Source organism: Mustela putorius, unplaced genomic scaffold (assembly GCF_011764305.1).
Source record: "Mustela putorius furo isolate JIRA1106 unplaced genomic scaffold, ASM1176430v1.1 tig00000083_pilon_pilon_pilon, whole genome shotgun sequence".
In the NCBI taxonomy this organism is placed as follows: domain Eukaryota; kingdom Metazoa; phylum Chordata; class Mammalia; order Carnivora; family Mustelidae; genus Mustela; species Mustela putorius.
Genome location: NW_025421273.1, coordinates 12,366,014 through 12,392,079, shown reverse-complemented (window position 1 = coordinate 12,392,079; position 26,066 = coordinate 12,366,014). Strand labels below are relative to the sequence as shown.

The 26,066-nt window shown below is 46.0% G+C and overlaps 1 protein-coding gene across 4 annotated transcripts in view; it reads right to left on the bottom strand.

Annotated features, from left to right (window-relative positions):
- The window catches only part of HTT (huntingtin), a 136,323-nt gene that overhangs the window by 87,237 nt on the left and 23,020 nt on the right, over window positions 1–26,066 (bottom strand). For 3 of the 4 annotated variants that reach the window (XR_006605262.1, XM_045075081.1, XM_045075083.1), the window contains exons 3-12: window positions 25,713–25,833; window positions 20,396–20,455; window positions 19,941–20,020; window positions 17,957–18,095; window positions 13,058–13,199; window positions 12,149–12,327; window positions 7,562–7,763; window positions 6,423–6,470; window positions 3,906–3,986; window positions 2,175–2,536 (exon numbers count right to left, since the gene is read on the bottom strand). Coding sequence is in view for 3 of the 4 variants with exons in the window: in XM_045075081.1 (XP_044931016.1) it covers window positions 2,175–2,536; window positions 3,906–3,986; window positions 6,423–6,470; window positions 7,562–7,763; window positions 12,149–12,327; window positions 13,058–13,199; window positions 17,957–18,095; window positions 19,941–20,020; window positions 20,396–20,455; window positions 25,713–25,833 (1,414 nt within the window). In the remaining variant the exon portion in view is untranslated. The remainder of the gene's footprint in view (window positions 1–2,174; window positions 2,537–3,905; window positions 3,987–6,422; window positions 6,471–7,561; window positions 7,764–12,148; window positions 12,328–13,057; window positions 13,200–17,956; window positions 18,096–19,940; window positions 20,021–20,395; window positions 20,456–25,712; window positions 25,834–26,066) is intronic. The other variant, XM_045075085.1, reaches the window with a different exon arrangement.

The window sequence follows — 26,066 nt, the reverse complement described above, 5'->3', positions numbered from 1 at the left end:
ACCTCCACTGTCCCAACTAGTTTACCAAAAAAACCTTACCTCAGTTAAAAAAAATGTATTAAAATGAGAAATTTCACCATAATAAAAACAATACTTCTTGAATATTTTACTACACCCCAGGCAGAATCAAAAACCACTTTATATGCATCATCATAAGTCTTACAGTGCAAGTACTGTTACCCTCCATTTGCAGATAAGAAAACGGAGGCAAGAAGGTTCACACATGGTCCAGGCTACACGGCTAGGAAACAGCTGAGCCAAAATTCTCATCCGGGTGGCTCTTGGCAGCAGCCCCTTGGCCACCGCACTGGGCTGTCTCATGAGGAAATTCTCTATACCTTCACTTGTTTCTTTTCCTCTATGGCACTCATCACCACCTAACTATGTATTTGTTTACTTATTGATTACTCACTTAGTATATGCCCCCACATGCATGCACACACTCTGCCTAGAATAGGGGTAGTTAAGCCATTGCCTAATGACCAAACCTGGCCCACCACCTGTTTTTGTAAATAAAGTTTTATGGGCATGCTAGTTCATTTACATATAGTCAATGCCTACTTTCACCGGACAGCAGCAGAGAGGAACATGTGATAGAGGCTATATGGCTTAGAAAGCCAAAGCTCTTTGCTGTCCGGTCCGTAATGGAAGGGGTCTCTTGACCCCTCTAGAACATTAGCTTCGTGTGAGCAAGGAGTTTTATGTTGTGCCCTCTACTTTCGTCCCCAGCTTGTGAACACTCCATGGAACTTAACAGGCACTCAGTATACTTGTTCAGCAAATAATTAATGACTACATAACAGACAGGGAAGCATCCCATAAACCAGGAAAGAACTCCACCAATGTGGGAATTATGAAGGGAAGATGTTCATTTTCTACAAGCCAGAGAGACCTGCAGAGGTCCCGTTCCCAGCACTGTTACCCAGTGAACAGTGGGGTAATTTCAAGAGGTGGAAAGTTTTCAGAATTTCCCATGGCCTTTCATTCCTACTTCTAACAAACCCACCAGAAACCATCCATCGTAAAGAGGCAAGAAAGCCCATGGAAGCTGGTGCAATAAACACACAGCAGAATCTCCCCCACACACTTAATGGCCAGCACTTTCCCTAACCTTCTCATTTTTCCTGCATAATGTTCCAACTGTATGTCCTACGCTTCCCCATGTCTTCTAGTTAAAAACCCCAGCTGTGAGCTCATAGCTCTACCAGAGGAACTGCAAATCCACGTGGCCATCAGAAACTGAATCCACGTGACAACCTGACAACTGCTCAATAGGGACGTGCCAGTGATTTATCTCATGATTTTGTCATTCGATGCTTCTGCATTCATCCACGTAAAAAAAACCCAAAAACCAAACCAAAAATGTTCTTAATAAAACCTATTCAATAATAACAGAACACTTAACAGTACAAATTGTTTTTTTAAAAAAGGAGTGTTAAATTCTGTATCACTTTTACCAAACTTGGTGTTCAGACCATCCTTAAGGTACTTCCTCTCTGCTAGCTCAGAAACCAGTAATATACTTAACTCCATGCTCTATAAAAGGGGATATGTTGCAGAAGGTTTTGAAAAGCGCCTCCCCCAAAAAAAGTTAGATACACAGTGTTAATGTTTTTAATTACAATGTATTAAGACCACAGATCTGGGGTACCTGGGTGGCTTAAGCAACTGCCTTCCGCTCAGGTCATGATCCTGGAATTCCAGGATCAAATCCCACATTGGGCTCCTAGCTCCACAGGGAGTCTGCTTCTCCCTCTGACCCTCTCCCTCTCATGTTCTCTCTCTCACTCTCATTCTCTCTCAAATAAATAAACTCTGGAAAAAAGAAGAAAATCTTTCAAAAAAAAAAAAAAAAGACCACAGATCTGTTAATAGGGTCCTTACAGATATTTTAAGTAATGATTTAATCTGTACTCAGCAAGTTCTTAATGAATTTAAAATGCATTCAATTTTAGCAAAATTCATATCATCAACTAACCTAATCTGACCTCCATGTTCAACACAAATGACACTTAGCCATTGTCTTCAGGGAGGGTCTTAGATGGGGTTGAATTCCCCATTAATGACCTGAGCTGGTAATCTCTGCTCTTTCCTTAGTGAGTCAGACAGGAAGAGGGAAATGAGCAGGAGGGTCTAGGTCTGGGCCTGCTGGCGCGAGCCCTTCACCCACTTACAATTTCAGAACTGTCCGAAGGGGTCACAGCTGAATCAGGTCCCTCAGTGGTGGTCTGGGAGCTGTCGCTGACTGGGGAGGAGGCCTGGGTGCCATCATTTAGGTCCATGGCTGGGTCAGACGGGACGGCACTGATCTGGCTAGAGCTGTGGCTCAGGATATCCTCCTCGTCCCCATCGGTGGCTGCGCTCGCCAGGTCACAGCTGGTCAGATCCACCGAGTCTGGCTGCAGCGTATGCTGTGACCGGGGCTGCTCGGTGATGATGTCATGGCCCACAGAGTCCGCAGCTGAACTGGCAGAGCCAGGAGTGGAGACTCCAGAAGACGCAGCCAGCTCACCGCCAATCTCACCTTTGACTGAGGCTGAAGACAAAGAAACACACATTCCTCAAAGAGCCAGGGAAACATTCAACAGGGAATCAAATGCTTATAAAATACCCCAAAATTCACTGTCACCAAATGTTTTAACTGCAAAAAATCGTGAAATAGAGTGAAAATGTGAACTAGTAAATTTCGAAAGCAAGATGAGTGCATTCTTCAAACATTACTAAAATTGCTTTTTACTGTATTCTTGACTTACCCTTCACTCTATTACCATGTCATAGTCATAAAATAAGGATTATCAGTAGGTGTTTCCTAAATGCTATGAAAATTCTCAAATGGTATTTCACTGTAAAAACTGACGTATGCTTAGGAACAATACCACTTCAAGTGTCTGAGCAACTGCTCAGCCTCAGCTTGGAGCAGTGCAGCCAGACCGCGCCCCACAGGCAGGCTGGTTGGGCATAAATAAGCATGTGGGTGCTCTTGCTCAGCAGGTAGCACTCAGAAACAGTGGGAAGTCACCATCTCTTTGACATGGGTTTGCCTTCTTCCCAGACCCTGTTCAAGACTGCTTGAAGCTGTCTTAGAAGCAGCCAGTCCTCCCCTCCTGGAGCGCAAATGTGCAGCATGTTTTCCTAGCTCTGTTTTTAAATTCTCATTAAAAAAGTCACACACTATGTAAAAATCGATAAAGAAAGATCTACACCCAGGTGTTAGCAGTGCTCCCTAAAGACCACTGGGTCAGTGAGCCCTCAAGCTATATAATGTGGCAGAGAGCTAGAATTTGGATTTTCTTTTACTTTTGTAATTTAAAAAAAAAAAAAAAAGATTTCTGTTTTATAAAAAATGAGTAAATAAATAATCACCACTGGAATTATTCAGATTTTCTTTCCCAAATACTTTCGTCCTATTTTCGGTTGTCTAAAAGTATTCTTTTGGATAGGATTATACCACTCATTTAATCCAATTATTAGCATATTAATCAATACTTCTCTCATAATGTGAATAAAGAATCTGTAAACAAATGTAAATTTCTCTCAAGTTAAGAGGTCCACAGACAAATTTTAATCCCATTTTCCTCTTACAACCCATATAATTCACGAGACACTTACCTACCATCCCCTACTACATAAGAGTTATGCTCAGGGAGTAAACCTAATTTTCAAAGAACCTAAGGAAAACAGCAAACATTTGATCCAAGAAAACACACACACATACATTTCAAAGTAAATGTCCTAAAAATAGTATGAACTAGCCACCATTTGAGCAAGCTGGCTTTACCACTATTCCCAGGAGCACAGCCCTTCAGAGGGGCAGGAGAGGGGCAGGGGAGGGGCAGGGAAGGAGCAGGGAAGGGGCCAAGAGAAAGACAGGAGGGGTGGTACCACTGTCCCTCCCTGAGACCTACCTGTGAAGGCGGGGCTGCTGCCCTCCGATCTGGACTCGGAGTCATCCTCCAAGGCTGCTGCTTCTCCAAAGAGCACTTTCCCTAGGAAATGATGTAGCAAGAGTCCTTAACCTTGCTACGGGAAAGACTTCAAAAATCAAATAGATGCACACTCTAAGCGGAAAATCATAAACATATTTAATTCGTTCTCTCATATGGTATAATGTACTTTTGTACCTCTAATGTGCTAAACACAGAGAATGCCAAGATACTATATTTAGATATTACTAAAATCAATAAACCTATACAGCACAAAGTTAAAAGCAATGACTCTCGAACTGTAACACCAAGTATTTTAATAATTAATAAGAATTTACTGACTTAGATCTGTATTACTGTTGGGTAATTTATATTACTATTTGATCTCAAAGACCGTAAGCTATGGCTAGAACCAATTCTGTTAGCCCTTAGGACACTCACGTCGTATCTCCAATGGCAATCAGAGCGTACACATAACCACTGAGCTCCTGAAACAAATAGCACACTGTGTGCCAGCAGCCAAGAGGAGTCAAAATAAACACTTAAAAACAGAAAGCATTCATACACAGAATGTCACCCCAAAAATCACTTCTACTCTCTTCTCCTTTAAGCTGCCAGACTTTATGGTATAATCAGAACCTGAGGCCATATGATCTAGGAGGACAGAATAATAGTTCATCTTTTGCAAAGCTGTAAAAACATATTTTACAGTTCTTGGTTTCCAAATTATATCAATTTGTCTTCTACTGATAAGAAAAAAGGAAAAGAAAAGTCTTAACATGATTTAATTGGACTAGTTAAATCACCATGGTTACACTACACATAAAGGTCACTAAATGACCCTCTAGAAATAATTATCGGCAATTTCCAATGACTAACACTTCACTAGTTTCCGAGGATTAGGTCATAGATGTGACAATTTCCAGAAATCTATACTGGTGTGACACTAAAGGGGGAAAAAAGGCAAAGAAAAAGCAGAGGAAACCCAAAATCTATATAAAATGAACAGCAATTTGGCTTATCTAAGTAACAGGGTTGTTCTTTACAGAACAAGTGACTGACCCTGAGAAAGCAAGAAAAATCCACCCTGCGTGTGGGGGTTAATGAGAACAGTCTCTATCCTGAGAATCAGGGTTTGCCCCCCTGTTCCAAGGAGCCCTCCTCAAGGGGTACAAGGTCCTGGCTGCTGCCAGAAGTGCCCCACCAGGCTGCCACAGAGCCCCTGCCCTCATCCCACATCCAATGTCAATTCTCCTGTTCTCTCTCACAGATTTGCAGATCTCACCTGGGGAAGAAAAAGGATTTTTGCAACTGTAACAAAGAAGGCTTAAAAACTGTAGCTCGCAATGAGAAAGAAAAACAAAACAAAACACTTAAAAACACAAAAAAGATAGTGGGGACATACCACCTTCCTACCCAGAAGGAAAAGCTCATCTTAACGGTGGACCACCCAGGAAGGTGGCTAAGCAAGCATCACCTGCCTGCCATGATCCCCTCCTGCTTCTGGAACAGAGAGACTGACTTTGCCTAGAAGCCATTGGCTTCAAACAACCTTAGTGTTTCACCAATTTCTCACATTTGATTAAGTATACTGCACTATGACGGCCCAAACACGATGGATTCTAGTTCTAGGAAATGTTTACTTAACCCAGTCAGGGCTAGAATATTAGTCCTGTTAAAGTCCCGTTCAATACTGCAAGTAACACTAGGCATTAGGCTCACAAACTCTCAACTCGTGACACAAAGAAATATTCATACGTTTGTATCGATTATACCTCAATAAAATCTTTAAAAGATTCATCTTTTAAGATTTCAAAAGAGAAAATGGCAGCAATTCCTTCCTCTGGATATCCAGACTGGAAAAGAAAATAACTGGTGGGGTCAAGTGTTCATGTGTACCAAATCTCTCCGATTAGAGATCAGAAACACTTAAAAAAAAAAAAAAAACCTGTTATCAGAATGTTCTGGGATGTACAAAGTTAAATACAGCTGAAAAACTGCCATCAGCCCAAATTACCCAAATAATTAACCAAACATCATTCCTGACTAATGCTACACAGAATTCACAGGAAAGGCAAGTTACCTTTATAAAACATAACACAGTCTCTAGGACAGAAGCAGGAGAACTAGAGCAGGCCTATTTCTGTAACTCCAGTTTCACAGCACGGAAGCCACAGCCATGAGCTAAGTATCGCCCGTGGCTGCCTTCTGCCACAAGACAGAGCCAAACAGCAGAGGCAGGAAGGCCCACAAGGCTAAAACAGGCCCTTTACACAAAAAGTTTGCTGACCCCTGACCAAAAGCATTAGAAATTTATGACAAAGCCATTTTGATACACAAGCAATTTTCAAAAGCCACCCTACAGAACTATTCCGGCCCAGTTACATTTATACATACATCACTCCGTGGAGAAGAGGTACGGACACAGTCGACGGCGTTACAGAAATACAGAAAAAGCAATGGGACCCAACACAAGACTCTGATTTCTGAAATAATCACCTTTTTGTTTCCTTGAAAGGACAGGGCTGCATGAAGAACCCCCTCCAGCTGTAAATCACAGAAAATGACAGATGAAAGATAACAAGCTGCTAAAATACAGATGGCATTTGAAAATCTTCAAAAACCGTGATTCAGCTTTAAAACTGGTGTGTGAACGTATATCCACAGGCAAAACCTCAACACATGAATCCTGACACATGAAAATCCCACCAGCACCCCAATACACAATTCCAAAAATGCGACCTAAAATGTCAAAGCAGCGCAAAGAACGTGCATTTAATAAGTCAAATTAAAAACATCAGAACTCTCAGATTGCTTGGTCAACTATCAATCAGATATAAATTTTCATTAGCAACGATCATTAGTCATTCGCATTTGTAGGGCACACATTCCACAGAGCAGAGGCCTCTGGAGGTCCCAGGACATGGACAGGCACACCCTCACTGTGTGCTCCTGGCTCAGGCAAACATTTACATTCAGAGGAGACGGCAACGAGGCCTCCAGTCAAACACTCCAGGTTGTCGGTGCCACTGAGGAAAGACCACATGGCATGTGTGCAGTGCTCAACCAGCCTGGGGGAGGCCCGGAATCCACTGAGGCCCCAGAAGCCTCCTCTGTGCCAAAGCTAGTTCTCAAGGCCCTACTTCTGGGATCCCAACTCCTCCAGCTCTCAAGGGGCAGGAGGAAAACAAGTGGTCAGGCCAAAGCGCAGCACCCATGGAGGGATGAGGGCCCGACCCCCAAAAGCATAAAGACAAGCAGTGGCGGTGTACAGGAGGGAGTGCCCTAGAGTCAGTGAGGACAGCAAAAAATGGGCCTTGAGGGCAGAAGGGAACTTGAAAATCCCCACGGGGACATGAAGGTCCCCACCTCTGGCCCAGCAGCACAAGAGTCCTATAAATACTTTCCCTGAAGCTTCAGTTCCACGATGGCCGAGGTGCCATGGAGAGGCAGCCAGGCCAGGGCGGAGAAGCCAGCTTCAGAGGCAGGCCTCGCGCTGTCTTCTGACCTGGCCATGCTGTCATCCTCCAGTTTCCAGACTGGGTTTCCAAGGAGCAGGGCTGGCCCCACCCGGCATAGCGCCAACCCCAAACTCCCCAAGGAAGCAGCCCCGCACAGGGCCTCAGGGCTGAACATACCCAGGATCTCCACTATGCTGCCGCTGCGGCTCCGGCAGCCAGGCTGGTGGCGCACAGTGGAGAGTGGCCCACCGCCTGGAGCGCTCAGGGCCCGCAAGAGCTCAGGCGGGGGCGTCCGCAACAGCTGCTGCAGGAGCTCCAGCGCGCCTGTCACTGCGTTGTGGTCTTGGTGCTGAGTGTAGTGCAAGGTCAGTTCATAGACCTGGAAACAGAGGTACAAGAGGGATCATCGTGGTTTTTAAAATGTGTCCGAGGGTTCACAGCTTTGTGTTTTGAGTCTGATGCTGGCAAAATATGTGCCTCCGTTTCTGCCCCTAGAAATGTCTTCATGTTCTACCGCTATGATCACGGCTTCCGTGACGGTTTCTAATTCCTATGACAACCACTGTAAGAGAAAGCCCTTACAAATCAGGAGAGCAGCCCATGAGGGCAGTGGCATGCTAGCGAGACTGTCTGCCTAACTGCCGACGCAGAAATGGAGCAGAGCTCACGTCCAAGGCAAGGACAGCTGGTCTACACAGCCTGCAGGGAATCCTGTGCTGAGGACCACGGCAAACGTTTCCCAACGTATTAGAGGCATCACGTCAAAGTTTACCAGTGCTTTTTAATATCGTCTTACCTTATGTGAGAACACGCTGAATGTACTTTTTCTTTGTATATTTTTAATTTTTATTTTATTTTAAGATTTTATTTACTTATTTGAGAAAGAGAGCATGGGCAGGAGGGACAGAGGGAGAGGGAGAAGCAGACTCCCCACTGAGCAGGAAGCCTGACACAACGCTTGATCCCAGGACTCCAGGTTCATAACCTGAGCTGAAGGCAGATGCTTAACTGACTGAGCCACTGAGGCGCCCCTTATCTTAGTTTTTTTTTTAGTAATCTCTACTCCCAGTGTGGGGCTTGAACTTATGACTCTGAGATCACACTCTTCAGAATGAGACTGAGCCACCCAGGTGCCCCTCTTTTTCCATTTCATTAGCATTGTCCAATAAAATACTAACACCCAGTTAGATATGAATTTCAGATAAATAATTTTGCATCCTAACTATGTCCTGTGCCATTTCAGGGATACCTGCACCACCAAATTATTCCTGATTTCTCTGCAACTCAAACTGAACTGGTACTCTGTAGGTTTATTTGGTAAGTTGGGCAGCCCTACCTTTACTATTATAAAAGTAACACACATGTTTAAAAAAAAACAGTCTAGAAGGGTATAAAAAAATAAGTCAAAGTCTCGGAGGCAGCGCCTTTTCATCGTCGCTGCCGTGTCCTTCCAAGGAGAGCCGCTATCACAAGAGCCTCAGGTCCACAGTCACTGTCCCCGAGCCAAACCTGTCCTAACCCCCATGTGTGCCAAGCTCTCTGGGAGCACCACCACCTCCGCGTGTTGTCTTCTGCCTCTACTGCTGCAGCTCATTAGTTGGCCCACGGCAGAAAGGGCTGCTGCATCCTACTCTGACGTTCACCAGCACCCCTGCTCATCCATGAGAAGCCCTGGGCCCTTCCCAGGACCCGCACCAGTGCCCATCTGCGCATGCGTGCTCACTCCTCAGACTGTGAAAAGGCTGTAGTCTGTCTACAAAACCTCTCCCAACTCCCTGTATCTGGTCCGATCCCGCTCACCCATCAGCACTGGCTCATCACCATGCTTCTTCCGTATGCCTCCCTGACCTTGGCCAGACAGGGGCTCCCCACTCTGGGCCCCTACAGCCCACCAACCCACCACCTTACCACACCACTTAGTGATTGTTTGCTTGCTTCTCAGGCTTTTTTGAAAAACATCACAAGAAAATTCTGAGTATGTAATCCCAATACTCATGTATTTATTTTAAAATATTATGCGGCTCCTGGGTGCCTCGGTTAGGCACGTGCCTTCAGCTAGGGTCACGATCCTGGGGTCCTGGGATCAAACCCCTCGTCAGGCTCCCTGCTCAGCAGGAAGTCTGTTTCTCCCTCTCTCTCTGCCCCTCACAACCCCCATGCTCTATCACTTGCTCTCTAGCTGAAATAAAATCTTTTTTAAAAATATTACATAACTACTTCAGAACTCAGATATCATGTACATTATAAAATGTAAACTAGGTGCGCCTGGGTGGCTCAGTCATTAAGCTTCTCCCTTCGGCTCAGGTCATGATCCCAGGGTCCTGGAATCGAGCCCTGCATTGGGCTCTCTACTCGGCGAAAAGCCTGCTTTTCCCTCTCTCACTCCCCCTGCTTGTGTTCCCTCTCTTGCTGTCTCTCTCTCTGCCAAATAAATAAATAAATCTTTAAAAATAAAAAAAAATATAATAAAATGTACACTAACTCCAACAAGACTCTAGCGTGTTACCAATTTATAGGAAATACAGACAAAGAAACATGTTAATTGGAGTGCCTGAGTGGCTCAGTCATTAGGCGTCTGCCTTCTGCTCAGGTCATGATCCCAGGGTCCTGGGATCAAGCCCAGCATCGGGCTCCTTCCTCTGTGGGAAGCCTGCTTCTCCCTCTCCCGCTTACCCTGCTTGTGTTCCCTCTCTTGCTGTCTCTCTCTGTCAAATAAAAAAATCTTAAAAAAAAAATTAGCTTACAAAATGGGGTGGCAAGCAATACATCCAACTGCCAGGAATTCCACAGGATAACCTGCTTCTCCAACAAATGAACTCTCATCTTATTTGCATACTGATTCCAAAAGAGGAGCATAAACACCTGACAGAAGGTAAGTGGGTATTTGATGTTCAGGAAAATGTTCCTTTTTTTTTTTAGATGTGACAATGGGGGACACCTGAGTGGCTCACAGTTGGTGAAGCATCTACCTTTGGCTCAGGTCATGATCCCTAGGGTCCTGGCCTGCTTCTCTATCTGCCTTTGCCCCTTTGTCTCTTATGAATAAATAAATAAAATTTTTTTTTAGAAAAAGGAGGAGGGGGGCGCCTCGGTGGTTCAGTGGGTTAAAACCTCCGCCTTTGGGTCAGGTCATGATCTCAGGGTCCTGGGATCAAGCCCCGACATCGCCATCGTGCTCTCTGCTCAGCAGGGAGCCTGCTTCCTCCTCTCTCTCTGCTGCCTCTCTGCCTACTTGTGATCTTTCTCTCTGTCAGATAAATAAATAAATAATTTTTAAAAAAAGTTTTAAAAACAAAGATGAGTTCTCACCTATAGGGATACATACCAGAATACTTAGAGATGAATTAATATGACGACTGGGATTTACTTCAAAAAAATATAAAAACAGAGAAGGATGTGGGATTATAAGTGAACCATAACTGGCCCTGAATTGACAATTATTAACACAGGTGATAATTACTGAAGGCTGTTTACAATGCTTTTCTGTCTACTGTTGTGTCCGGAAATCTCCATAATAAAAAGTAAAACAAACAAGATGAGGATAAAATAATCTCTTTTTTAAATGCATTATTACCACTCGAATACCTGTTTTACTCACTAAAACAACCAGTAATGTTTGTTGTGAGGACAGTATCACTAAGTACCATATCTCAAGAGAATGTCATTGCTTGTATTCTGTGGGACAGCTGAAGGGCAGCTGCTGGAGCAGGTCGGTCAACCCCACAGATTCTTAGAGCCCACGCCCGCTCGGTTACCCCTCATCCACCTGCACTTCCAGGGCCTCACCATGCACCAGGAAGGAGTCTAAGCACTTTGTAAATACTGCCTGACTGAATGTTTAAATCACTGAATCATCTTCAATTCATGATTTCTAGGCAAGAATTATTTTAAGCCACTTATAATCTTATACCCTACAAAATTTAGGCAAAGGATACAACTCCTAAGTCTACTTGACCAAAATACCTATGAACTACAATGTCGTCAATATGGAAAACAAAGCCAAGGCATCCCACTCAGGACCCGATTGTGGGTCTCAACTCCTTCCTGTATATGCCATGAGACCATGAATGCATAGAAAAAGTAAGGCCTTCAGTAGCACCCAGTACTTTAAATATGCTAAAAATCCTAACATCTAAAGCCAAGTTCACAAAATACAAAGGCTTAAAATGTAGCTGTCTTATTTCAAGGTTAAGAAAATAACCTGGATGAGCAAGCTGCAAAGAAATGAAGTCCATCGCTGCAGTCAGATGCAGACCCCCTTGGATGAGAATGCACACGGGGTTTCTCTGTATTGGGAAGAGAAACTTTAACATACTGACCCTACACTCCAACGGACCGCTTCCCTAACTCCCTGGTGTATACACTAGCACAGCAGATCACAGGTTCCAGGGCCAGAGACCACAGCCAAAATGCTCACCAATGTGTGCCCAGCACACAGCAGGTGCTCAATAAATACCCAGAACTGATCTCATGAGTCCTGGCTTTGCAAACAGGGTAAGAGCATTCTCTGTGGCAGGCAGGAGCCTAAGGGGCGCATGTAATATTCTCTGTAACCTCACAAGAGATTACCCTCACTGTACTCTGAAGTCACTGCCATCCAGAGGTCACACAGCTAGGGGTCGTGACCCAGGATCTGAACCAGGTGGCCCAGCTGCAAAGACCAAGCTCTTAACCCTCAGTGCTGCCATTTCTTTTCCAAATGTTTCAATTCTTCCAGTATCCCTCATTTACATACAGGCACCAGAGTAAACACACGGCTCCTACCTGGATGAGCTGCTCTGTTGAGGGTGAGACTTCCAGTTCCTTCCGCGTCACCCCAAAGCTGCCTTTCAGGCTCGTGTCTTTGACCTGAGGCTGCAGCAAGGGCACCAGGTACCTGAGTGTGAGCAGCACCCCAAGAATCAGGAGGGTGGAGTGTTCACTCTCAACGGGGACCAGCAAGCCTGTAAGGGACCAATGAGATCTCTCAACATCACTATCTGCTGGGGGTTCAGGGCTTAATCTGTTTAAAACAAGAGACCCACAGCAGAACCGTGTTACGATGTTGGTAGTGAGGGATAAAGACAGCACAGACACTGCTGTGGGAAAGGGAACAGGAACCTCATCCTTGGGCCAAAATCCAGGAAAGGCTATAAAGGGTAACCATGATAACCTGAGCTGAGCAAGGCCTGTCAGCATGAGTTTGGCTGCATTTGTAAGTCAGACAGTTCTTTCCTATCAAATACCCACCCCACCCTTGCTAGTGCTGATCACCATGAATGACTCCAAATATGGGAGAAGCCGTCAGCACAGAATCTGCCAGGACCCCAGGCTCCGCGTCTAGCCGCAAGGACTCACACTCAGAGCCCACAAAAACAGCCACGGAGTGTGCCACTGAGGAAGGCGGGTGGGGTGCCCACGGCCTCACACCCACTGCCCTGCCAGCTGTCCTTGGGCATGGGGCTGCCTGCGCTTCTGCAGAGAGAAGGCACCTTGTCCTCGTCGTCACAACACCCACCATGGGAACGTGGCTGCCTCAACATCATTCCCACTCACTAGTTGGCCAGAGCCAAAGGGCCCGGGCTGGTAGCTAAGGGAATGCCCGATTTTAAAGAATTTAAAAAATGTGTCTCAGGTATATGCTAGCAACTCCAGCACACCATGGGGAAAATCACTCCTACAACTAGCTCTTACCCAAGAGCACATTCAATAGCCAGCTGTAAAAGTACTGGGTCCTCCTCGAGTGCTGGCAGATGCTCACTGCTGAGCCAGCCGCCGTTCGCCGAATGGTCGGGGAGCTTGACTTCAGATTTGCTATGAAAGCCTTTAGTAGAACCTAGGGCAGCAAAAACCCAAGTAGATAAAAAAGACAAAACTCCTATGAAGGTTATCACATTATTTCACAAAATTAGTCCAAATTCTTACAGAGTGAAGGTTATGAACCACTGGACTTTGCTACAGCTAAATAAAAGCAACCCAAATTCGGGATATACCAGAGCAGTTTGCAGAAGTGGTCTATTTACTTCCTTACTATAAGTACAAACTTGCTCAGTATCTATGTCCTCTACCCAAGAGTGAAAGCCTAAGGTTCTAGAAAAGGGTGGAAAGGCATTTGGGTACAGGGTCAGTCAACAACACCACACAAGACAGTAAAAACAAAAAAAAAACAAAACCACCCAAATAATGAAGTCAAGGAGAAGAGTGTAATAGTCAGCTACAGCCACGTCCCAGCCTGAGAGACAGCCTGCGGCCATGCAGTTAATGCCACTAAGAGATGTTCTGTGGTCTGGAAAGCGTGTGGGTGAGCTAAACCACAGCAGCACAGCACCCACGAGTATGTTCCTAAGGAGAGAAAAAGACCTTGTCACAGAACCTCTAGGATAATCCAAAGGAGACCACGCTACAATTCCAACGATGGCCATCTAAGTGTTAAAAATTTCCAAAGAATGGGGGGAGCCTGGGTGGCTCAGTGGGTTAAAGCCTCTGCCTTCTGCTCAGGTCAGATCCCAGGGTCCTGGGATCGAGCCCCACGTCGAGCTCTCTGCTCCACAGGGAGCCTGCTTCCTCCCCTCTCTCTCTGCCTGCCTCTCTGCCTACTTGTGATCTCTCTCTCTCTGTGTCAAATAAATAAAATCTTTAAAAAAAAAAAAAATTTCCAAAGAATGGAAAGGTGTGGGGCGCCTGGGTGGTTCAGTGGGTTGAGCGCCCACTCTTGGCTTCAACTCAGGTCATGATCTTCTGGTCAGAGGAACGAGCCCCTACGCTGGGCTCCCTGCTCAGAGGGGAATCTGCTTCTCTCTCTCCTTCTGCTCTGGCCAACTCCCCTAAGCATCATGTGTGCGTGCGCACACTCTCTCTCTCATAAATAAATCTTAAAGAAAAATAAAAGAGGAAGAAAAGAAAAGGCGTGACCATTAAGCTTCCTAAGTTTGGGAACTAGCTGCCATAAGAACACCCACTTCCTTCACTCTCAACCCCACTCTGAGCAATGATTTGGTCCCCATTACTATGGGCAAGCATTGAGCAAAGCTATCTGGGCTGGGGACGCCATTAGGGTCCCACGAATGAGGTGTGACCCCAGGCAAACAAGCAGCACATTAACAGATTGGCACCTGACTTATAAAGAAGCTCATTCTTAACGGTGGGGTTAGCGTTAGCTGGTTCTCAGAGGCTTGTCCATTCCTGGTCAAGTTACAGACTAGATCTCTGGAACCAGAGAGGCAGAGGACCAGACCCTCAGCCCCTGGATGGCCCCCGTGCTTTGTGGCCTCCAGTGCCTCCTGCAAATACCACCAGGAGAACCCAGTCAACTTATCTCAGACAAACCCTTAACTCTGAGAAAAGATACTAGTAGCTTCAAGTAACTCATCTGAGTGAAAACATACACACATACATCAATGAACTAATATAAATCATTCCACGTCAGTCCACACTTACAAGCACAGTGAAAGCTGAGCATTATTCTTAAGAATGAGCCCACAGTAAAGTTCAACAGTTTGGAATAATAAAATCGAATCTCAGAGTTTGAAGGAGCATCACAGGTCCAAATCCCATCATGCTGAGAACATCCTAGAGAAGGCAGCTGGCAGGCCCCCGGACTACCCATGGGCGCTTCTTGGAATGGGAAGAAAGCACACTAGACTGTAGGGCGGACAGCTCTACTTTCCAATAAATACATAGAACAGATTTCTAAGAGTACTTCCCAAGGGGAAAGATGCAAAATCACTCAGCTTTAGAGTCAAGAGTACTGCAGGGGGTGGAAACGGAATTTAAAATCGAAACACAACACTAGGGCACAGCCATCAGAATGGCTTATGTGAAGGGCCCTGCAGCAGCTAGGTCCGGGAGGAGGCAGAGCCGCGGGGTTTCCACACACCAAGGACATTGGCGCAAGGGGGGCAGGCACATGACAGCTTTCTGGCAGCGTCTACAGCAGGTGACACACGTTCCTACAACCCAGCAGCACCCCGATCCAGGATCCGCCACCGCAGGCTGTATACATGCGCCAGATGACATGCACAAGGACAGGCACGGCAGCAGCCAGTCACTCAGCTACAGTACGTGGTAAACCGTGGCATGTTCACACAGCAGGGCACCCCACAGGTATGAACACTGCATGAATTACCCACTGGTGGCAGGGAAGACACTCGCCAACTTAATGTGTGGCAACAAACAAATAAAACCAGACAAAAAGAATGCACACTGCACGGCTCTGCATATGTTGAATTTAAAAACAGCCCCCATGGCTTCAGAAGCCCAGTCAGCAGCCCCTCCCAGGGAGGAGGGGAGTGCAGCAACGGGGGCCGGCATGAAGGGCTCCTGGGGCTGGAAACATGCTACTCCACTTTGGGATGGTTTGCCAAGGGCCACAGCGGCAATTCCCGTGCTGCCTGCGTGTGTGCCACACATGAGTGAAACAAGCCTCAGGAGGCATCTCAGTCCCTGACAGGCCCCCCTGAGAATGAAAACACACCAGAGGGGAGGAGACTTTGGAACAAAAGGGTTGCGCTGGGCATGTGAACGAAACTCTGCCGCCCAGACGCTCCCTGAAAATCATGCACAGCTCTTAGAAACATCGACTTACAAGGACAAAAAGAGGACAGGGACAAGAGCAGACAGGAGGCATCCACAAATTCTGCAAGCTGGAAAGGAGGCAAGTGCTGAGTGCCCACCTTGTGGCCCATGGGGAAGACGTTCACAAGTATACTTTCCGGTGAGCTGGGGCGGGGAGTCTGAAGGCCGCTAACAAAAGGCCAGCTCACTCAAGCCACAGAACTGCAAGAACCGCTCAAGCTCGGGAGGCCCCAGAGACATGGGCAAGCAGCCTGTCTGCCCTGGTGCACACTGCCGGCCACGCAGCCCTGGGTCTCCTCTCCCCCAGGGTGGCCCAGAAAGTGGTCTTCATGTCCCACCTCCCAAAAAGAATGGGGGATAATCTCCAGAGATGTCAGCATAGCCAAGGTCAGACATGGGACACAGACAGAAAACAGAGAAATGAAGAAAAAATGTGCATTCTGACCAGGGAGACCGCTGGCCCTGCCTATCCCAGAATTCCAGGACAAACAAAGCCAGGTTTACCCCTCCAAGCAGGAGAATGAGCAACCTTCCTCTAGAGATACTGACCACCTCAAAAGGAAAAGGCTTACTGAGGCTGACACTTAGAGAGACGCAGTGGAAAAGCAGGCTCACCATCTATTACCTCAGGAAGCCCACCATGGGACAGACCTTGCCACACACATGCTTCCAATAAGCTTTTTAAAGTCTCACTCAAATCTAACGGGACAACTTCCAACATAAAAGTGAAAGACCAGAACAGAGAGAACAGAGGAAGACAGAAGAAGCAGACAATTCAGAAGTCAAAGAAAGTTCTTAAGAAAACTGTGATCGGTATCCTTAGAAAATAAGGAGTGTATTCACGAAGCAAGAGGAGGATGCCAGAAAACAAACATTCTAAACACAAGAAGCACCTCTTAGAAATTAAAAGTATAACAGCAGGAACAAAAACTCAACAGAAGGGTTTAAGACAGACATCTAGAAAATACAGAAAAAAAGAAAAGGAAAATAGAAATAAAACGTAACACAAATTCCATCACAACAAGGGAGTATGCCTAGAAAGGTAAAGACATGGCATCTAGAAATTAGGCATCAAATAGGAGAGCACCAAAAACAATTCTTAGGAGGACAGCAAAGAAAAGTCCTCAGACCTAGAGAGCATCTGAATCAGACTGGGGCAAACAGCTGGAGAATTCTAAGACAGAAGACTCCAGTAGAGAAAAAGGACCCAATACATTATCTGTCATGTGGAGAACTGCACTGAGACACATTTTACAAAGCTGTTGGAAGGTATGAGAAGACATAAATGACCAAAGAATAACAAGCAAAATAAAAAAGAGGCAATTGTTTACTCCCAAAAAACTAAATAGTTCAAGAAATAGAATCTAAGAACAGAACATAACTTGTTGTGACTATTACTTGGGCATGATAATGTCACACTGAATATGGATAGAACTACATTAAGAAGATAAGAACCAGGTTAGGGCTAAATTTATCTTTCATAGTATAAAAAAAAATTTTTTTTTAAATAGCAGTACAGACTTATAATATACATGCTATACAACATGCTATCTAGAAATGTGCAGGTAAACACTAACAAAGGACTGACCCACAAAAAAGGAGGAAGTCAAGAATCTATAATCTCCAAACTAAGTGGCAGGGTCACAATTTTCTGGACATTAAAAACAAAAAGGCAAGTGGTCCCCACCGGCTACAAAGCCATCATCAGTGGGCTTCTCCTGCCTGCACCTCTCCCAAGCTAGATTAAAGAGTCAGTCTAATATACCCAAAAATCAATCTGTTCTGGAAAATTGCCTCTTGAATTTGCATCTATATACACTCTCCCTATTCGACTCCTCACCAAATGATAAGAAAGCGGAAGTAGAGAGCTTTTCGTGTGCTTCAAAATAATTGAAAGATTTTCATCTAAATCATGAAGCATAGCATAACTCAAGAAGCACTCTCAAATGACTGCCTGTCCGAAAGCCCGAACTGCATACCAGACTCATTTATGTTTGTGACTTGAGGCAATAATCATACCTTAATTTCATTGTCATTTGCAAAATTGCCAAAAGAAGCCATAATTTTGGGTACAGCTGCAGCCAAGGTCTCCTGAACAGATTCCTCAGGTCTCTTGCTTATTCGAGTCAGGCAAGGCAAAAGGTTTACCAAGTAAGGCCTGCATATGTGAAAGGAACAGGAGTTATTCTTCCAGGTCTACTTTGGTGAGAAATATAAGCAATTATTTAGTACCTGTAGAGGACAGCCAGTTTTTATATGCAAAACAGTCCTTAACAGAAAGTAGACAAACCTTGGCAAAAAGAACAGGAGGGCTAAACGCAGACTAAGTTCAACTGATGGGAGACACTCATCCTTCACTTCTCCTGTGATCACAGAGGACTCTCAAAAGCTTGTTTTAAAAATTGTCTGTAGTAAATTATAACAGTAAAATACTCATATTTTAAATTAGAAAATAATAGATAAGAAAATACCAATTTAGGGGCGCCTGGGTGGCTCAGTGGTTTTAAAGCCTCTGCTTTTGGCTCAGGTCATGGTCTCAGGGTCCTGGGATCGAGCCCCGCATCGGGCTCTCTGCTCAGCAGGGAGCATGCTTCCTCTTCTCTCTCTCTCTGCCTGCCTCTCTGCCTACTTGTGATCTGTCTGTCAAATAAATAAATAAAATCTTTAAAAAAAAAAATCAATTTAAAAAAAAAGAAATGAAAAAGTTTTCTTGAACAGGGAGCAAGGAAATACTTCTAAGTGTTCAGACTAAATAAGGTCTTAGAGGTAAGACCTGGCCCTCCAGAGAGGAGGCACAGACAGTGCACAATGCGGGAGAATGAGTCACCGGGCAGAAGGCTGAAACCACATGAGTCCCCTCAACAAACACGGGACTAACGTGACAGGAGCCTTTGCGTGGCAGAGACAAGCAGGTCTCCACCTGGGACTATAGCAGGAAAAGTAGGCTGGCTTAAGGAGATGACCATTTGCCAGAAAAAAAATAAACCAGGCATGACGAACAAGAGAAACTTGCCTGACTTTTTGAAGAAGCAAAATCAGGCCAAAGAGTCAACTGAGAGTGTCTGAGATTATGGTGGCCACTGGAGGCAAGACCTGCCTGGGTAAGGAGTCTGGAATTTATCTGAACACCTCTGGGAAATGAGTAAAAAGTTTAAGTAAGGGAATGACATGAGCCAATCACATTTTTTTAAGGTTACTCTGGCTGCTATGTGGAGAACTTGGGATGTGCTGCTTCGGAAGTAGAATGAAATTTTCAAAAGAAGGAAAATAAAAGAAAAAAGTTCTATAAAAAGAAATTTTCCTGGTGATGCATCTCACAGCAGCCACTTAAGATTCTTACTAAACTCAAACTCGGTGGGATAAATCGCTGGTCCTTATTAACAGTGAGAGTTTCGGCCCCTCCACCGGTTCCTTGGTGACACAGCCAAGGGTTTATGGATGTGAGTTTTATCACTTAAGGAGAAGGAAGGCACAGATGAAAACTGGGGTCTTCTGATTCTTAGTCCATTGAGGACAGACTGTTCCCACCAGTCAGATCTTATTCACAGTTTAACGGTCATAGTTTTAACTCATGTGAGAGACACAGGCATATCATTCTATAAGCAATGGGGAGACTGGTTCTCAACCATCGACCATGTGACAACATCTTGTCAGCAAACAGCACGTGCCAAAACGGCTCTCAGGGCTGGGCTACATCAGAGGACAGACAGGGGAGACCCCTGCTGTCCTGGGGCACACACCTCTGTCTCTTGGGGAGGGGGGCCGGCAGAAAATAAACAAGCACACTGATAGTATCCCTGAGTATTTCTGAGAGTGAGAAGTGCTACGAAAGGAAGACAAGCTAAGAAACATGGGTTGCCACTTGGAGGGCAGAGGCGGAGGATATTAGAACTTGGGGAAGTCCTCTGAGCCAGTGACGCCGAAGCCAAGAGGGAAGGAAGCCACAGGCGTTGGACCGCCCCCCTCAGCAGACAGTAAGAATATTCCAGAGCGCACAACTTACCTGCACTTCTGAGGCCGGACCAGGTGTGCCAGCTCAGCAAACCTCCACAGGGCAGCGCGAAGGCTCCGGGGAGCACCGTTCTGAGAGGGATGAGAGTGGTGAGTCACGCTTAAGAGTCACGGACGCTACTCCGAAAGGACTTCATAGGAACAAGAGCATTTACGTGATTGCTTATTTCTATGTTTAGACACAAAGCCACGTAAACTGTAACTGCCGCAGTTACAGAAGCGTCACAGTCTCGGGGCGTCAATTACAAAGACGGAAAACTTAATTCCCCTCCCATCTCATAAACAGTGAAGAGGAACCTTGTGAAGGAAAATAAAGCGGTGAAGTGTACTTTACCAGAAGCATTTCCGTCTAACATTCCCACTTAGTAAATAAGACAAGATTTCACACATGCTGCTCAATCCAAGGAAGAAGCACCTTTGGCTCAGTAAGAGAACATCAAAGCCTACCTTTTTGATTTCCTTATACAGCTCTAACTGCAGCCTCGGCAGACTGGAGTCCATCAGGGCCTGCAACAGAGCACCAGGACTGAGAAGATTCACTCTGCCAGCCCGGCAGAAAACGAAAAGGCAACTAAAATTTCAACCTGGGGGCAAAGTGGAATTTTAGCAACTAAATTTAGCAAGCTAAGCTAAGAAACTGCTTGTTGAGAAAGAAGCACATACATACAGGCAACCACTGAATAAACCAGACACAGGTCACCCACTTGAACAAAAAAACAGAAAGGAAAGAATTTAACTTGATGTACAATGAAATACGACATAATACTGAAATCCAGCGGTAGATGGCCCAAATTCATTCTAACGCTCTTATATTAAATCTTAACATTCAAGGAGAGGAGAAAACATCTGAAAGGTTTGCCTTCTTCACTGAAGTGCACACTTCTGGACAACCCAACATCAACAATGGCCTGGAGTCTGTGGCGCCAGGAGGGCAATGAGCACACATGGAAGACCAGAGCCCCTCGCTCTGGCGGGCAGGGACACCATCCTTTCTGAAGGTCCTCCCTCGATGCACGGGTGCTCCCAGGCCTGTGGTTCAGAGCTTGCAACCAGTAAGGAACCTCGTGCTCCTCAGAATGTGCCCCCATCCCTGCTCACCTCTGGGCCCAACCAAAACTGAAGGCCACCAGGCGAACTTCAACCCAGCAAGAATGGCCAAGGGCTACCACCACTAGTGGCAGAGCCCGTGTTCAAGAGGGTTTCTCAAGATGTAAGGAAGGGAGAAGAAAGATTCCTGGCCCCCAGTCTCGCCCGCAGGAACCCTCTCTCCTCTGAAATGGTACTGCCAATGATGGCCTGTCTGCCAAGAAGAGAGGAAAGACAGAACCGAGCTGCAAACCAAGCTTGTTCCATGTGATAGAGAGCATATCCTATCTACAACCTGAGCTGCTTGTAGTAAAACTCATATGGGTTCATCCACCGATTCAGTAAATTTGAAAACCAAAAGCAGAGTCACCTTTGGGAGCTTCTGAATTATAACAGTGTCTCAGAAATGTGTAAATCCTAACTCTTCAATTTCAGTACTAAATCCTTAAGCAAGCACATCGAAACAAACATATATTAAAGATGCTACTCTGCAAATAAAACCAGAAGCCATACCCAAGTTTTATTTCAATTTGTTTTAGAAACCAATCTCAAACTTTCTTTATAACAAGAGAAAACTAAACCTCAAACCCTGATTAAGAGCAAAGAATCAGGGTTCCCAGTCACTGCATGATAGCAATCCGATACCCCCCACCCTGCCCCCAAATCCCTTCCTTACCAAAGCAGACACACCCACTCAGCTGCCAGGTGGAGCCCCTGACAGCCCACCTCTGCCTCCTTGCACCCCCTCCCACAGCCACCATCCACCTTACTCTCCTAGGACAGGACTACTCCGCCTCCCACATGGATTCTCAGTACACAGGTCTTTCTCTACTCTAAGGCAGGCCACACTCCATCACCACGTTACTCTTCCTAAATAAAGCACTCCACTGACCACGTCAAAAATCTTTTGAGAGTGGGCACCTGGGTGGCTCAGTTGGCTAAGTGACTGCCTTCAGCTCAGGTCATGATCCCGGAATCCTGGGATCAAATCCCGCATCTGGCACCCTGCTAGGCAGGGAGTCTGCTTCTCCTACTGACCTCTTTCCACTCATGCTCTCTCTCTTTCTCATTTTCTCTCTCTCTCTCTCTCTCAAATAAATAAATAAATAAATAAATGTTTTTTTAAAATCTCTGAGAGCTCCTATTTACCAAATAAAGGCCAAGCCCCCCTGAACCGACCCTCAATGCCTCCCATTCCCCTAGGGCACACACTAGAGCCACTCTCCTCTGTGAGCCTGCAGAGGCCTCCTGGAGCCCCCGCGAGACAGGGGGCTGCGGCAGTTAAGGGGATCTCTAATCTCCTAACTCACCTACTAGCCACCACCTCCAAGAAACCTTCTCTGGCTCCCAAACAGAAGACATCTCAGTCTCCAGAGTGCCATGATGACTTGCCAACATCTCTCAGAACTTAGAGTTCAGTGCCATGTACTGAGTGATTTCTGTTTGAATGTGCTTCCCCACCTGAGCAGGAGCACACTACCAGGCACACTATCAGATCCCCACTGCATTGTCCTATATTAATGAAAAGCAACATGTCCCCTTGGCTTGGGCCATGAGTCTGGTCTCATCAGAAGCATGTAACAACACACAATAGAAGACAAAAGTCAAGGACCTGACTCCCAGGTGACGTCTGTGTTCCTGCCCCTCCCTGACAACTGAGCAAAGGAATCTCTGAACCGGGAGGCCTAACATAGGGGAAATAGGACAGGAGATGGCCAGAATGACAACTCTGGCCTTAAGTTATGACCTAGGGTCACAGCTGACAACCACCATACATATGCCAAACTATTCAGTCCAGCAGTTCTTGGAAATGCATCACTGAAGAAGAAAGGCTTGGAAAGCAGAACAAAGCCTACATGTCCAAAGGCCAACATCAGAGCAGTCTGGGGTCATATTATTCCCTCTGCCCTCCTGAATCCCTCTCTTGCCATGAAGCAAGGCATGGTGCCCTCTTTAGATATTCTGAGTCTAAGCAACAAGTTCAAGAACTAAAACATCAGAAAAAAACCAGTCTGGTCCTGCCAGTAGGAATAAATAAAGTAAGCAAGGACACTGAGGCCTGGAGAGAAGAAAACATGACCGAAAAAGACCATCTGTAAATATGCTATGGGACCCCACACACATGGACCCCACATGCATGTGAGTATCACTAACCGGTCACAGGCATGGAAAGGAAGGACAGGGCCGCTGGCCGTAAAATGCTGGTGACGGTGGGGTGCCAGCAAAAGCAGGGAGTACCAGCAAAAGTAGAAGAGCAAGAAGCTACCTACAGATGGAGGAGGGCCTCCCTAAGGCTGCTCCCGCCTTGAAGCTCCCTGCGCAGCTACCTGGGCAGGGAGGCTGAGGTGAGAAGAGCCCAGAAAGTGTGGCTAGCCAAGTAACATGCTGGTGGGGGGAAGGACCTCTGGATGACAGGAGACCAAGGAGTCTGTGTAACAGAAGAGGGAGTGCAGCTGCTGTTCTTCCACACCCTGTAATCTCTTTGGGTGAGAATGTAAGAATCTCATTATTGGGGCGCCTGGGTGACTCAATCAGTTAAGCATCGGCCTTCGGCTCAGGTCATGATCTCAATGTCCTGGGATAGAGCCCTCCATTGGGTTCTACACTCAGTGGGAAGTCTGCTTCTCCCTCTCCCTCTCCCCCTGCTCATGATGTTCTCTAAGAAATAAGTAAATCTATTTATAAATTAAAAATGTAGGGGCACCTGGGTGGCTCAGTGGGTTAAAGCCTCTGCCTTCGGCTCAGGTCATGATCTCGGCGTCCTGGGATCGAGCCCCGCATTGGGCACTCTGCTGAGCAGGGAGCCTGCTTCCTCCTCTCTCTCTGCCTGCCTCTCTGCCTACTTGTGATCTCTGTCTGTCAAATAAATAAATAAAATCTTTAAAAAATAAATAAATAAATAAATAAATAAATAAATACAAAATGTAAATTTTTTTGAATTTCATTTAAAAAAAAAAAAAAGACTCATTATTAATAAGAGTCCTTCTCACCACTTGGAGGACCACTGAGTGGCCAGGATGGCACTAAACACACCGCTTTTGATCCTCACACACACTCACATATAGCACCGCACTCTGTCTGACTCCCTTTGCAGGGAAGGAAACTGAGACTCACAGAATCAATACATTTCCCAAAGTTGTTCAGTGAGTAGGGGACAGAGGCAAGATTCAAACACAGGTCTCCTTGACTCCAAAATTCGTGTATGACCTAACTGCCTGGCAGAGGGCCTCAATCTAATTGAGCAGGAAGGGGGAGTGATCCTCTTGCTGAGGAAGGCAGGGCCCGTGAAGGAGAAAGGAAGGGTAACCACTTGGCCAATGTAAAACATAACCACTCTCCAGAGAAAGGCCTGAGAAGGACTCCAAAGAACCGTTTTGTTTCTTGAGATCCTAATGAGAAGGGAAATAGTCACTAATCTACGTTAGCTTGTAGTCCTTGGTTTATCTGGCCATATGAGGATTACTAAGAAAAGAGCCTGCAAGGGAAATGAAGAGATGCAGGCTCTTCTCTAAGACTTATCTAAATTTCAGGGTTGGAAGTGGAAGCCGCAGGGGAAAAATAAGAAAATTACAAAGGTCCAATAAGCAAGAATCCCTGCAGAGAAAGAAACAAGGAAAAAACAATTCTGGGGAGATGTACAGTGTTAACCCCAACGCCGGCGTCCCGACAACAGGGGCGCTATGAGTCTGCACACACAACCTGAAAGCCCCATCACTGACAAAGGTGGCCTAGAAGGTGACCAGAATGACATGGGGACACAAAGTAGGAAAAGGGCAGAATGAGAAAAACAAGGATAGTTTTCCAATACATTAAGAACTGTGGAAGAAGGATTTTATCTTCAAGCACAGTAGTAAACAGGAGCTTAAAGCTCTGGTGGTCCTGGCCCCAAAGTCAGCCTCAGGAAGCAGCAGGGGAAGAAGACGGTGTTTCCTCTCCACTCCCTAGCTCGCCTGTGGCCCAAGCACTTTGGCTTTCTGGCTCTGCCATCCTGCTCTGGGAACTCCTTCCCCCCAGCCCCATCACACCAGCCCCAGCGAGCGTCTTATGGGAGCCTTGTCTCCTGAGGAGGTCTCTGCAGGGGCCGGGAAAGCAGACAAAGGAAGAGAGTCCAGACACACCATACAGAAACTACAAATGGGAGTCCATTAACTCATCCCCTGCCCCTCCCAGGGCCTAGTGGCTGCTCTAGGCTCTGCCCAAACAAAAGTTGGTGCCTTAGTGACATATTCCTCAAGAACACCCAGCATGGGGCACCTGGGTGGCTCAGCGGGTTAAACCTCTGCTTTCGGCCCGGGTCATGATCACAGGGTCCTGAGATCGAGTCCCGCATCAGACTCTCTGCTTCGGCAGGGAGCCTGCTTCCTCCTCTCTCTCTGCCTGCCTCTCTGCCTACTTGTGATCTCTGTCTGTCAAATAAATAAATAGAATCTTTAAAAAAAAAAAAAAAAGAAAAAAGAACACCCAGCAATCCCCAGCAGTGCCCCCGTGACCTATGCACGACACAGACAGAGCAGGGGTAGCAAGCACACAGGCAGATACGAGCTCCGCCAAAGCACACGCCAGGTGAAACAAGCACAAACATCCAGAGGGACCATGGCACTCGAGACAGAGGAAGGTACTTTAACAGCTACTCCCCCATCCACAAGTCCGGTCCAGAGAGCGCAGCTCATGGGCTTACTTTGATGACTCTGTTGAGGCACTCATCAGCCACCATCCGGACATCCGACTCTGCATCATCACTGCACAGCAGGAAAAGTTCCATAGCGATGCCCAGAAGTTTCTGAAATTCTGGAGAATTTCTAAGTAAAAAAAAGGAGAGAGAGAGACTGTCACAGCCCAGAGGAACCTATAAGACATGACACCGAAATGCAATGAGGCATCTGGTATCTTATATGGGATTCTAGAAGAAAAGTAACATTATGAAAAAATGAAGGTCGATAACTGTATTAATACTGATTTATTAATTGTGAAAAATATGCCATAGTAATGTAAGATGCTAATAACTGGGGTAACTGAATGTGGGGTACAGGGG